The following is a 15,277-nucleotide window of genomic DNA, read 5'->3' on the forward strand; positions in this document are numbered from 1 at the left end:
AGTGATTTATTAGACAGCCTAAAAATAATAAAGTTTGCAATTGACTTGCTATTTGTATCTGCTGTCATTCTCCCACTGTGAGAGCTTTTATCTTACATAGTGTACAGCTTGTTTCCAAGGAGCTGGGACAGCAGATCCTGGCCCAGTGTGCTCAGTAGTTACATTTCTGGAGAGCAGTTAACTCATAAGATCCCATCCACCTCTCTCCAACCCATTGATTTAATCACAGCAGTTAGCTGCCCACCTCTCTCTCCCCAGCTCCTGACGGCTTTTATCAGTCCTGCATAATCACAACCTCCTGACACCATTGACAGTTTTCAGAGCAGTTTACCGACTCTCACTTTCCTGAACCATGTGCTTGTTCAAAAGCCCTATTATCTCTATATGTAACTATAGTAATATCAGTGTAGACTCAGAACAAACACTGACAGATCATTAGGGAGGAGCTCCTGAGCAGAACTCAGAGGAGTGCCCGCCCCCCCCAACCAACTAGGAAATAAGGAGACTTCTGGGCTGTGAACAGTTCTAGAGACAAGTTGAGAATAACCCTGTAAAAATACACCTTAAAAAAGTGGTGAGAAAAATATACAAAATAAGGAGCAAATACCAAAACCAATAAAAAGGAGCAAATTACTACAGAAAAGTGGAAAAACGGCAATGATGAATTGTAGCCTCAGTTTGCACCACTTTTATGTCCAGCCAAGAAATGGATAATTGGATGTGGTTTGTTTTCTTTTCTTTTCTTTTCTTTTTAAGCACTTGCTATACGTAAAACACTGTGTGTTCAGCGACCTGCGCCAAACTGATCCATTACAAACAGAACAAGAACAAATGCAAAATAGAAATCAAAGTGTTTGTTTTTAAACAGATGCCTTTTATTAAAAAAAAAGGTACCAGTACTTCCATTCAAAAAACAAACTTTAGTTTCCATTTTGCATTCTTTTTAACTCATTTGTATTGGATCCTTTTTTTTTTTTCTTCTTCTGGATCCATTACAAACAGATGACAACTGGTCATGTGAGCAGATCTTAAAGGCGACCTGACAGCGGATGCATGCTGCCTGACCCGTGGCCAGCTTGTATCAGGCCCTGGCTGTATGATCTCGGTCGGGTATGTGTGACTCTGCAACACAGTGTTTCAGAGAAAAGTATAGTTTAAAAGCCCCAGGGATAAAACTGCATTGGAGACTAGTTGGACTCAGCATTGCTTCAGAGTCGGACATACCTGACTGAAGTCATACAGCCAGTTCCAGATGCATGCTGTTCGGGTAGCATGTATCAGCTTTCAGATTCCCTTTAAAGGTAATCTGCGACTCATCTGACCTCTAATATGGACATACAGGTGATAGAAATGTGAATCTGTACCTACCTGTATGCCTCATATTAGAGGTCTGGTTGCTGTGAAATGGCTTTTTATTCTTCCAAGTTTCCGATGCTTGCCGGTCGGGTGACGGGAAGGAATCCCCGCCTACTGTGGTAATTAAAATATTTCCCCCCTCCCCTGCACATCAGTGCCCTGTGACGTGCAGTCGCCATGGCCCGCACCTTCTATAAAAAGCGAAGTGCTCATGGGATCTGACCATGCCAACTACACGTCAGTAGGCAGGGATTTCTTCCCGGACCCGCAAGCATGGGAATCTTGAAAGAATAAAAATCCATTTCACAGCAACCAGATCTCTAATATGAGGCATACAGGTATGTATAGATTCACATTTCTATCACCTGTATGCCCATATTAGTAGGTCAGATAAGTCCCAGGGGGTGACAGATTCCCTTTAATGCATATGTGAACACGGCTTTTGGCATGGTTCACACATCTGTGTTTTGTGGTCTGAGTACAGAAAGCGATGCATAAACAGGCCACGGGTGTACCTATGAAGCTTTTAGGTTTGGTGAGGAGACTCGCAGACGGTCTGTGCGTTGCAGGCCATATTTTTGACTGCGAAACACATATGTGTGAATCCAGTTTTATTCACAGAAAGTTTAAAAAATCACCTCTGTCCCATGATCTTGTTACACATCTCCAGTTACGAAGACCTCTAGAAACATTTCCATGTTCTTTCCATATGTGACTTACAGGTGCATTTCACTAAATTAGAATATCATCAAAAAGTTGATTTATTTCAGTTCTTCAATACAAAAAGTGAAACTCATATATTATATAGAGTCATTACAAACAGAGTGATCTATTTCAAGTGATTATTTCTGTTAATGTTGATGATTATGTCTTACAGCCAATGAAAACACAAAAGTCATTATCTCAGTAAATTAGAATAATTAACAAAAACATAATAATATATGAGTTTCACTTTTTGTATTGAAGAACTGAAATTAAATCTTTGATAATATTCTAATATAGTGAGATGCACCTGTACATATTCTACTTACACCCAACACTGATCCAGAACTTGTTGTAGGGCTGAGCAGGTAACAAAGGTGACCCCAGAATCCCACCTGTCTGTCCCATAAGAATACCGACTATTATCCGGCTACAGTGGCTCAGGCTGTAATTACACCAGAACTGCACATAAGATACCTGTGGCTCTTACTGCTGCGACTATGTATAATCCAGCGGCACCAGCCGATCGGCTTATGTACAGTGAGGGCTGGCTGCCGTAAGTCACAGACGTACTTGGCTATTATAGGACCTCCCCAGTGGGCGGTCCTATCAGTGATTGACAGCTACCTCTGAAGTTTGCACATAGCGATAGCTGTCAGTCACTGATAGGACCTACCATTGAACTCAGAATCCCAGGAACAGCAGGGGTTTACATGATTAAAACACAGGTTATACTAAATCTTTTACCACACACCTACAGTACAGACCAAAAGTTTGGACACACCTCATTTAAAGATTTTTCTGTATTTTCATGACTATGAAAATTGTACATTCACACTGAAGGCATCAAAACTATGAATTAACACATGTGGAATTATATACTTAACAAAAAAGTGTGAAACAACTGAAAATATGTCTTATATTCTAGGTTCTTCAAAGTAGCCACCTTTTGCTTTGAGGACTGCTTTGCACACTCTTGGCATTCTCTTGATGAGCTTCAAGAGGTAGTCAACGGAAATGGTTTTCACTTCACAGGTGTGCCCTGTCAGGTTTAATAAGTGGGATTTCTTGCCTTATAAATGGGGTTGGGACCATCAGTTGTGTTGTGCAGAAGTCAGGTGGATACACAGCTGATAGTCCTTCTGAATAGACTGTTAGAATTTGTATTATGGCAAGAAAAAAGCAGCTAAGTAAAGAAAAACGAGTGGCCATCATTACTTTAAGAAATGAAGGTCAGTCAGTCCGAAAAATTGGGAAAACATTGAAATTGTCCCCAAGTGCAGTTGCAAAAACCATCAAGCGCTACAAAGAAACTGGCTGACATGAGGACCGCCCCAGGAAAGGAAGACCAAGAGTCACCTCTGCTTCTGAGGATAAGTTTATCCGAGTCACCAGCCTCAGAAATCGCAGGTTAACAGCAGCTCAGATTAGAGACCAGGTCAATGCCACACAGAGTTCTAGCAGCAGACACATCTCTACAACAACTGTTAAGAGGAGACTTTGTGCAGCAGGCCTTCATGGTAAAATAGCTGCTAGGAAACCACTGCTAAGGACAGGCAACAAGCAGAAGAGACTGGTTTGGGCTACATGCCTGGTTCCCACCATGAAGCATGAAGGAGGAGGTGTGATGGTGTAGGGGTGCTTTGCTGGTGACACGGTTGGGGATTTATTCAAAATTGAAGGCATACTGAACCAGCATGGCTACCACAGCATCTTGCAGTGGCATGCTATTCCATCCGGTTTGCGTTTAGTTGGACCATCATTTATTTTTCAACCGGACAATGACCCCAAACACACCTCCAGGCTGTGTAAGGGCTATTTGACCAAGAAGTAGAGTGATGGGGTGCTACGCCAGATGACCTGGCCTCCACAGTCACCAGACCTGAACCCAATCGAGATGGTTTGGGGTGAGCTGGACCGCAGAGTGAAGGCAAAAGGGCCAACAAGTGATAAGCATCTCTGGGAACTCCTTCAAGATTGTTGGAAGACCATTTCCGGTGACTACCTCTTGTATATATCAGTCTGCTCAGCTCCTCCTGCTCTATAACATGAGGCCTACAGATAAGACTGCATCTTCATGACGACAAGTTCCCTTTAAAGAACAAGTGAAGCTTGAATAATTGATAAATAAGTTTGTGGGAAAAGATTCGGTATAAGGGAACTCGTGCATCCATTGTACATGTCTGTGTGCTGTTTTGGGATTTATTTATTTTTAAACTGACACCACACAGACCCATACAGTTTCATTGATCCATACACACATGGTACTTTTTAAAAACGGTTCTGTGAGACTCATACTGTGTCCAATTCTCATCCATTTTATAGATCAAACTATTAAAGGGAACCTGTCACCAGAAAAAAACACTCAACCTGCCAATATGGGGTTAATCTGCCTGGCATCGTTAACCTGCCCGGCACCTGCAAATAGCTGAACGCTGCGGGGAGAAAATGAACTTTATTCATCTCGGCAGCATCTGGTTTCAGTCACTGGGGCAGTGCCGGTTCACTCACCACTCTTGAGTATACAGTGCGGCAGCTGTAACCGCACCTCCGTAACGGACTGCCACTCCCTCTACATTGGGGCTCTGCTGTCAGTCAGGCCTGGGGGAGCGGTTACAGCAGCTGCTCTGTATACTCAGAGCCATGACTAAACCGGCACGCTGGTGCTGCCCCCATGACTGAAACCCGAACACTACGGGGGAATAAAGTTTATTTTCTCCCCTCACAGTGTTCGGCTAAGTGCTGTCGCGGAGCAGATTAGTAATGCTATTAACATGCAAATTAACCCCATATCTGCAGGTTAATAACATTTTTCTGGTTACAGGTTCCCCTTAAAGACTATGGGGATTGGTATAAAATGGATAAAACACTGAAGACATACTTTCTACTTCATTGTTCCATCCATTTTTGACTGATCCATTGTTAAGAGTCAATGAATAAGGAAAAGATCAGATCGTCTACGGATGTCGCATGGATAAAAATGGTCAGTTTCTCTCTAATGTAAATGTTCACGTGAATGTAGCCTAATTTGTATTGCTTGCATTGAATTCCTTGCTCTACACCTCGGCACAGAAGTCCATGGGGTGGTCCTAACCAGTGACTGACAGTCTTCCCTGTGCAGCTGTCAATCATTAGGAGCGGCTGCAAGGCCCAGAATGAGCAGGAATCTTTTCCCACAGCCCCCTATGAGCTATGAGCTTCTGCTCTATTGCACGCTGCCCACAGGTTGTACAGAACTTCCGAGCTGGCAGGTTCCCTTTAAATGCTTTGGCCAGAAGTGAATTAGCTGTTGCCCACAATCTTTTGTATGGTGTGAGAAGAGTAACATAAGGGAGAGAGGCTCTGAGAAATGGAGTGGGATTTCGAGAAACAAAGAAGCAAAGGCTGCCGCTGTCTAGGGAGGTAGACGCCGCAGCGCTAGAAAGGTCCCTTTGTCATTCTGCATTTTTAATGTTTGTTTTTAATTTGCTTTACACCTGCTGCCTATGTTCTCCTGGCGCAGTTTCAGATTCCTAGGTTGTGTTTTCCTCCTGGGCATCAAAAAGCATAAAAGCCCAGGCAGAAGTGCTATTCTTTGAAGAGTCATTATTCTGTTTTTGCCTTAATCTGCCCTTCCTTTTTCCTCAGGTCCTACACCCGTTCCCAAGGCAAACCTCGTGGTGTTTATGGGGGAAAGACAATTCGTGCCACTTGTTAGATGCAGCAAAGGTATTAATAGTTTCTTTCTATGTTGGCAGCGGAGAGATGAGCTGGGTAACACCCTGAGAGTATTCGCTCATTATCCTGCATATCCTGCATCATTTTGCATAATGCCTTTTAGCAATGGATGAATAATTTTTCAGTCACTTGCAAAAGAGAAAAGGAAAAAAGTATGATAATTACTTGATAATGAGATCTGGTTGATACTGACATAAAATGAAGTATAAGTCTATATACATTGCATATCCATGTATACAGGATGAAGGCAGAATACACTGTGTGTACATCTGCATTGTGGTTATCTTTCCTTCGCTCAGGGCTGTCTGTACATAGCCATATTTAATCAATGGATAGAGCAGAAATGCTGCCATACTGTGCTGATGGCCATTACCGCAGACGTTCTGCATGTCATGGTTAGAATACGTAGTCTGTCTACCTTAAAGGCCGCCTATGTGGCACCCACATCACCCATAGGCAGTCACAGGAAATGTTGCTTTCCAGTTTATTCCATGAATGGCTCCCCTTCAGAAAGGGTGTAATAGCCATTGCTGATAATACAGTTCTTTAAAGGGAATCGGTCACCAAGTTTATACTTCTAAATCTAAGGACAGCATAAAATAGGGAGAGAGACCCTGATTCCAACACTGGGTCAATTAATGGGTTCCTTGATGTAGTTTTATTTCACAATTTTATCTGCTATATCTCTGCTAATCTTCTCATTGATTAGATCAGTCTAACCACACCCATACTATTGATTGGCATCTTTCTGTGTACACTGTGCATATGCAGAAATCTGCCAATCAGTGGTGGTGGTGGTGGGGCTAGCCAGAGCTCATGAATATGGAGGACTACATGGCAGGAGCTCATCACTGAGAGCACTAGCGGAGTAGCAGATAAAGAAGTGTTTTATCAAAACTACAGCAAGAAGCCCAGTAAGTGACACATCTCTGGAACCAGGGTCTCTGCCCCTACTTTATGCATATTTGATGTTAATTTGCAAGGTAAAAGCGTTTTAAAGCAGTGTGGCCGCCACACTGAAAGCCCAGCAACCGGGAAGAAATCAATTTTATTCCTCCGGCTTTCAGTTATAGAGGCGTGGCTTCAGTCACCACTCAGTGTATAGTGAGTGGCGGCTGTAAACACGCCCCGCGCTATGACTGACAGCCGGGTCTGCAACATATCCATACAGAGATGGCTGTCTGCCGGTTAATAATGTTTGGGGACATGTCGGCTTCCCTTTAAAGTAAGGTTTCAAACAGCGTCATGGTTGCATCATTGGTTAGAAAACCATTTTTGTATTAGGAAAATGAATATTATATAATGCATTTATTGTAATGACTCCTTTACATGTAAAAGATATTCCTGGTTGCTGATCTATAGAAGGTGGCGTGGCTGCCTGTATTCACCAAATGGTTCCTTAATAGAGGATCAAGTTCTGATACTGTTCAGGCAAAATGTAATAACTGATATCCATTAGAAATAATATATATATAATAATAAATGGCTGTGGAAGCTCTGAGTGCAGCACAGGGTGGAGGTATCATCTAGATGTATGAGCAGAATATTATAGAAGAAAAGCCTGGTAGACTATATCTCTGGGTGCAGTATATCAGCCGTATAGGTGTTGCACGCCGCTCTTTCTCTGTATTGAAATAGTATTGAGGTTTTATTATGCAGTGAAGTGCTACAATCTAATGCTGCATAAGAAATAACTGTATGCTTAATATCATGTCATTGATACAGGTGCTCTCCGGTTTGCCTTCAAGTCACGTAAGAACATGCTGGCATGGACACGCGGGTGGTGGTCTTCATACAGACCCAAAGCAAGGGGTAAGAAATTGTTAATATATCAATTAGCCTTAAAGCGGACCTACACTTTCACAATTACAGTGCAGGACTGTGCAGTATAATTTATACAAATCACCCTATGGCAAATTTTTTATTTTTTTTTTCTCTGATAACCTGGAGTACAAACTGCCCTCACTTTGTGCTGCGGACTACACTCAACAAGGCATCGTCCTTGGCGCTTTTAGCAACTGTCTTCAGTGGGGGAGCGAGCGCTCTAAAATCCTATGACCCTCGCTCCCGCACTGAAGACTGTCGCCTAGTGGCAGAAGTATGCTACCTAGTTTAGTGTAGCCAGTAGTATAGACTTCACGCAGTCCATACTGTGAGTTATCGGCTAAAATTGCTAAGAGTGTGTTAGAAAATGATTACTTCGCTATAATCACTTTCTTGTAAAAGTGTAAGTATGATTTAAAGGGAACCTGTCGCCAGGTTTTTGATACCTAATCTGAGAGCAGCATATTATAGAGATAGAGACCCTGATTCCAGCAATGTGTCACTTACTGGGCTGTTTGCTGTAGTTTTGATAAAATCACTTTTATCAGCAGGAGATTATCACTAGAGGACTTGTAAACTTGCTGCCATGTAGTCCTCTATATTTATGAGCTCTGTATAATCACACCCCCTCCACTGATTGGCTGCTTTCTGCCTATGCACAGTGTACATAGAAAGCTAATCAGTGGTGTGGGCGGGGTTATACGGAGCTCGGCATTAAGAGAACTGCTAGATCTGCAGCAGAGGAAACACTGATTTTAACAAAATGACAGCTAGCAGCCCAATAAGTGACACATCGCCGGAATCAGGGTCTCTTTCCTTACATTATGCTGCTCTCATATGGGGTAGCAAAAACCTGGTGACAGATTCCCTTTGAGAGAGGTTGTTACTGTATACTGTCCTGGGATTTTTTTATGTCTGCGTTTGTAAGAATTAATATAATATAGTATTAATATAATACTTGATAGTTTCCATTCTTTGTTTAATAAAAAAGGTTTACTAAGGACACAAGGTAAAATGTACATTGCAGGCATAAAAAGACAGAACAGGTTTTAGTCAATACAGGACAAAAGTGCCGTATTTTTCGGACTATAAGACGCACCGGATCAAAAGACACACCTAAGTTTTAGAGGAGGAAAATAGAAAAAAAATGTAAGCAAAAAAAGTGGTCATGATGGCCCTGCTAAGGGGGAGGGGGTCTGCTGCTGACACTGTTATAGGGGTAATGTCCCCCAATTCTGTTAATATTCCCCGTCCTGGTATATATGGCCCCTCCTTCATGTTATACGTGGCCCTCATCCCCATCCTGATATGCATAGCACCCCAATCCCCCATCCTCTTATGCATGGCCCCCCTCATCCCTCTTCCTGGTATGTATAGCACCCTTCATCCTGGTATGTATGCCACCCCACACGCATTCTGGTATGTATTGCACCTTCATCCCTCTTCCTGGTATGTATGGCACTCTTCATCCCTGTATGTATGGCCCCACTGATCCTGGTATGTATGGCACCCTTCATCTCTGTATGTATGGCCCCCCTCATCCTTGTATGTATGGCCCCCTTCATCCCTCTTCCTGGTATGTATGGCACCCTTCATCTCTGTATGTATGGCCCCCCATCCTGGTACGTATGGCCCCCCTCACACCCATCCTGGTATGTATGGCCCCCCTCACACCCATCCTGGTATGTATGGCCCCCCTCACACCCATCCTGGTATGTATGGCCCCCCTCACACCCATCCTGGTATGTATGGCCCCTTCATCCCTCTTCCTGCTATGTATGTATGACCCTCCTCATGCCTCATCCCTTGTATGCATGGCCCCCCTCATCCAGGGAAGCTTGGCACCCTTGATCCCCGTTGCGCTGCACAGAAAAAAAAAATAAACACTCATACTCACCTCCTCTCTCCTCCAGCGCTGTCCCGCTCTGTGCCGGAATAGTCACTGCTCCCCACGCCGGGACTGTGTGCGTGGGGAGCAGTGACCATTCATTCTCCCTAATAGCGCGCACACTGTAGCGTGCCCGCTATTAAAGGCCATGAATATTCACCACACCCATGGGAGTGCCCAGGGTATTAGTCCACCTATGACATATATCTTATCAAACTTGTCAGGGAAACCTCTATGTGTGCAGATAACTTTTTTTTTAAGTAAGTCAGAGATTTATTGCTGATTTACAGTCAAAAAGTCAAAAACATTAGGAATTCTTTGGGACTTCAAAAATCTGGACTCTCATTTCCTAATAATAAGCAGTTTATTGGTCAAAAGTGTTCTATGTGCAGTGACCGGACAGCGTTCTGGGGCTATAAACAGAAGAGAAGACTTTGGGTCATCTGTGATGGGCATTCCCATCTCGTCATCCAGAAATGTCATCACTTTTGCCCAACAATCCCTGATCTCTGGGCAGTCCCATAGGAAATGGAAAAAGGTTCCTGGAGTCCTGTGGCACTTAGGGCACAAGTCTGAGGTTTGCGGCTGGAGCTTGTGATGCCTGGCAGTGGTATAGTAAGATCGGTGGAGGATATAGCATTGTGTGGCCCTTTCATAGTAACTGGGAGACACTAATTTGGGTTGTATCCAGAAAGAAATCCCACTGCTCATTCGATATGGCTCCAACATCTTCCACCCACCTGTTTTTTAGTCTGTGCATGTGATGGTTTAGAAATCCTGTCTGGTAAGATCTCATGAAAAGTGTAAATATGCCTGGTAGCAGTGTGACTTTATATCACCGTAGCTATGGGGAGGTCTTCTAAATTAGGTGTGGGGTTGTGGACCTGGGTCAGAAGGACATGTTTGAGCTGTAGAAAGCAAGAGACAAGATTATTATGGAGATTAAATACCTCCTTTTATGGCTTGAAATGTTTAACACCCTCAGCTGTAAGCACCAATCCCGCTTTCTCCTATTAATTGGTGGATCTGATGATCTGTTTGCCATATAGGAAATATCTAGTCAGGACCTGATCTCGGAGCAGTAGGGAATGGGCCTGAGGGTCAGATCTAGTTTCCTCTGAAGGATTTTGGAGGTACTGGAACTTTCATACCACCGTAGAGGTGTTCTCCTCCCTCCTTGGTTGCATGTACTCTTTTTAGGCCCCTACAGCCATCGCAAAAAATATGTAAATGTCTTGAAGCCATCCCATACCTGGAAAATTGTGGCTTCCTTAGTGTCTTGGTGAAAAAAGGAGTTCCACGTACCCAAGTAGTAGAGAGTTGGGGAAAAGTGGAAGGGGTTCATGTGCCAGAGAGGGTTGCATGCCTTCTACTCCATTTTTTTGCCTGTTGGACTGCTTGAGAAAGATGCCTTCTGCTATTTCTGGCAGCCCCATATATAAAGTATGCACACCTGTTACATTCAACAATTCTCATTTTCTTTGGGGGTCTCAGCAGCCAGATAGGTTATAGGTTACAATTTGGGGAATTGGTCTTTAATAGCTGTTCCATCAATCTTACAGAAGTGAATGGAGCTGTGATCTTCCTTCAGACAGAGGACTTTGGGACCCCCAGCAATTATACATGTACTTATCCAGTACATGGGTGACATATTGATTAAGTGGAACAACCCCTTTAAGAAGATGGGTATCTTGCTGTATATGTCAGTCGAATTCTGAGTAATTTGCACAGGCAGAAATATGCATCGGTCCTAAGGATCGTATGTACTGTGTTACCTGGTAGGACAGTGCTGTAGTCACACTGAGTCTAATCTTCCTCCTCACACTTGGTAGTAGGTACGGACACAAAATGCTCAGACTGAGGGAGGCCCTTCAGTGTGTCCTCCAGTACAAGCAGTGAACCTACACCGTACAGACTGTAACATCTATTGCACAATATTGTCTGCGCTTTCTCTTCCTTTTCCTAATCACAGTCTTGACTTAGCCTGACTAGCCCGTAGCAACATATAATTACACACATTCTCTCTGCATAGGGCTCTTTTATACCAGCTCAGCATCCTTTCCACTTCTAGCTCCTCATGATTCTCATAGACCTGGTGCCGACTGTGCAGCGATACAATAAAGCTATTTATGCATATCTCCGCTCTCTTTCCTTCCATGAGAAGATGGATTTGTAGCTGGAGAGCTGTCACTATGCTCTTCTGCTTTTTCTTTCTCCCACCAGGTACAGATGAGCATAAATACCTTTATTTTTGTGCTGTCAATTTTTTTTTCGGCTTGTGTTTTATCTCTACAAAGTGTATGTGTATCTGTCTCCTATGTCTTCCAGGACAGCAGCTTTTTATTTATTGTGCAAAAGAGCAAATCTGCTATCCAGCCTAAGGAAATTGTTGGCATCGTAGTATTACCTATTAGTTCTGCAACTGTAAAATTGGCTTCTCTGGATATATTACTACCAAAATAACTTTTATTATATATATATGGAGAAACCGGAGCGATATTGGTATAAAGATTCATATTTTATTAAAGGCAAAAATGACATTTAGTACAACTTGTGCTACAATACACATAAAAATAATGAAATGACAGTAAGACAAGTGTGTCCACAAGAACCAGCCATAAATACCCCAAATAATTGCCTTAGGTAATCAGTATAAGACAAAGTGCGGTGCAGGCAATTAGAGAGGAGAACCCCCCCCCCCGTATGCTACACACCCTGGACACAAAGTATTAGCGTTATAGGTTTCAATAAGTCTCTATAATACCAGGTGTATAGGAAAGAGGGGATAATCTTACCAGGGCTTTGGGCAGGTAAAAGTGGATCAAAGTGGCGGTAAATGGACCCCGACGCGCGTTTTGGGGCGTATACAGACGCTTTCTCAAGGGGCAGTGACACACCCCAATACACCTGGTATTATAGAGACTTGTTGACTTACCAATACGTACCAATATTGCTTCGGTTTCTTCATATTTATAATGCTTTCTAGGTGCCAATCTGCACCACTTTCATCAAAGTCCATACTTACCTTTTAGCCTATTGTTTATTCAAAATAACTTTTATGCATTATTTTTCATACATTTTTTTATGCTTCATAAATGTTCCCCACCAATATGGCCCATCAATGGAATTAATGAGTAGCTAATGGCTTTCTTGTTTTCAATAGAATATAGCCATAGGTGTGCAGCCTAGTGCCGAGCAATGTCAAGGACTAGCAAATAGACCAGGGAAAAACTTTTTCACTTGCCTATTTGTTAGTGATGAGCACAAATGCTCGTTACTCGAGCTTGCCTGGGGTGTTCGGGTTATGCACCGAGTATCGCAGGTGCTCGAGTCACATGTTCAAGACCTGCATGTTTCACAGCTGTTAGACAGCCACAAAACATGCGGGGATTGCCATGTAGGTCAGGCAATCCCCGCATGTTTTGTGGCTGTATAACAGGGACTCTAACCTGTCACTCGAGCACCCGCGATACTCTGTGCATACCCGAGCACCCTAGGCAAGCCCGAGTAACGAGCACTTGCGCTCAACACTAGTAGTTACTTTTGCACTCTTAGGCTTTATTCACGTGCTCATCATTTTACAGACCAAACTTGTCCATTCAAGTGCATAGGTCAACTTGAGAATGGACAGTACCCCAATATTTTACATTTGAGAAAAACATATGGCATTTCAGATTATAAAAACAGAGTCCAAAAGCGGAAGAAAAATAATAAATCCAGACCTCTAATGGAAAACAGACCATTTATTTTGTGGATGTAAAAAAACATGGACGTGTGAATAAGTCAGCGAGGACAACTAAGCAATGCTCTTGTTCTTCTTGACACCCATATGTGATTCCAGTGCCAATCTGTGTAATAACACATCAGGAAAATGGTCACACCGAGGTGTCAATTCATTCAGAAATTACTTTGCCATTTTTTTTTTTATTTCACCACTGGAGTAATATCACTAATGCATGTTTCCTGCCCTTGTTTGGTTAATAATCATCATTTTCACAATGTGGTTTTATAAAAAAAATGCACTTTTTGCTTTCCAAAGCCTTTGTGCTGCTTGCTGTCTTTTACAGCCTGCAGAATAAACGTTCTCAATTCAAGGCAGGTGCCGGCTGTGTTATACTGTCCTCACATGCTTATAAAAGTAGTGATCGAGGCAGCGATCACGGGGTGCCGATGGATTGCCATGGCAGTCACGGGCCTACTGAAGGGCCTGGTCGCCTCTGTCTTTGTACTGCCGTGTATCTCATATAATGAAATTCTTACTATTTTTATTACATTGCTGAAGTATTGCAGTATATAGTAAAAGCGATCACATGATCACCGCTTCAAGTCCCCTAAGGGGACTAAAAAGTAAGTGAAAAGTTATCAAGTTTGTTTCCTCCTCCTTTTTTTGATTTTCTCCAAGCAGGAAATAAAAGGAATAAATAAATTGAAACATATTAGGTATTACCGTATTTTTAAAGGGGTCTGCAGTCGGAACTGCAGTTTGTTTGTTTTTGTTTTCACCCGATTTTGAATTTTTTTTTTCCATTTTTCCTAGTAGCTGGTTCTAACAGTTTATTACTGTTCTCTTCCTTCTATTGAGCTCCTCTGCTGATTTATGACAATGTGAAAGTTAAGCTGAAATTTGTGGTTCTAAATCAGCTGGGAAGAGCTCATGAGAAAAGAGGTAAGAGCTCGAAACCCTCCTGTAAGAAGAAGCTCACTGATGGATTGTCATGTAGCTCAGTCTGCTGCCTACATCGCGACAGAGGCAAACTGTGCAAAATTTGAAATGAAACCCAATTGCAAAACTCATATATTTTTTTTAGCCAAAAATGCATAAATATAAGTTAAAAAAAAAATCACAAAGGTCTACATATCTTTAAAAGCCATGTGACAGCTGACAAGTTGACGACAGTAAAATCTATTTTCCCATTTGTTTCAAACTGAACAAAAAAGTTGAAAAATCATGGATTTGTTTTAATTTTTTGTATTTTTTTTGTTATGAAACATGAAGTTATGTAGCATTGATCACCTTTAATAAACAGGATATTTTACATTGTGATGCCAATAATCATAAATGGTTTTTTTGTATTTAAACATAAATCTCTGCAGTGCCTCTATCTGACTGCAGATTGCGATCTGCATACTGGCAAATACTAGTTAAGTAGGAACTTTTTCTGCTTTTCTCGATGTTTTTAAAGGAAGCAGGTTAGAAATTAGTCAACACGTGACCACAAGTGTGCAGATCGCATATTTGCGGTAATGTGCCAACCGCTCTAGCTGGCAAACAAAGCAGAATCCTGATAGTGCGTATATTACACACTGCCAGGATTTGGCAATCTGCAGTCACATAGAGGCACTGCAGAAATGTACATTTAGCACAGAAAACCTCTTAAAGCATAGTAGTAGATTTATCCTCAGCAGAATGATCACTAGTTTTCCAGGTAGCACAATAGATGTATGTTGGGGTGTTGATACAATTGTTTTTTTTTTCCTCTAGTATACAGAACTTGTCACCTCCTGACTCCTTAGTCAAGGTTTCTCCTTTAAATTGGTGGTAGGTTCTGAAGAGCTCTTTTGGGAACCTCCACGTTTAGCCTTTAAATATAGTCTTGTGCTCTATAGCTTAATGGACTCCTAATGCATGATTACACAACTTCAGAGCTAGCCCTGTTAAATGAAGTGGTGACATTTTACGCGCAATTAAGCAAGCTAGAGCAATTCTCCCGCTCTTAGCTGGGAGTTCACTGCAGCCTGTAAGTATTCCAGTGTATATTGCCGATTATTTATGAAGATATGAGCGCCTTT

General features: G+C 42.3%; 1 protein-coding gene across 1 annotated transcript in view; it reads left to right on the plus strand.

The window, feature by feature from the left end:
* Positions 1-15,277, plus strand: part of ABCB7 (ATP binding cassette subfamily B member 7) — a 127,023-nt gene that overhangs the window by 22,867 nt on the left and 88,879 nt on the right. Inside the window, exons 2-3 of the mRNA XM_073641019.1 lie at positions 5,686-5,766; positions 7,501-7,587. Of these exons, the coding sequence (XP_073497120.1) occupies positions 5,686-5,766; positions 7,501-7,587 (168 nt within the window). The remainder of the gene's footprint in view (positions 1-5,685; positions 5,767-7,500; positions 7,588-15,277) is intronic.

Source organism: Phyllobates terribilis, unplaced genomic scaffold (assembly GCF_046119375.1).
Source record: "Phyllobates terribilis strain yellow unplaced genomic scaffold, ASM4611937v1 Scaffold_7__3_contigs__length_470593459, whole genome shotgun sequence".
Taxonomy (NCBI): domain Eukaryota; kingdom Metazoa; phylum Chordata; class Amphibia; order Anura; family Dendrobatidae; genus Phyllobates; species Phyllobates terribilis.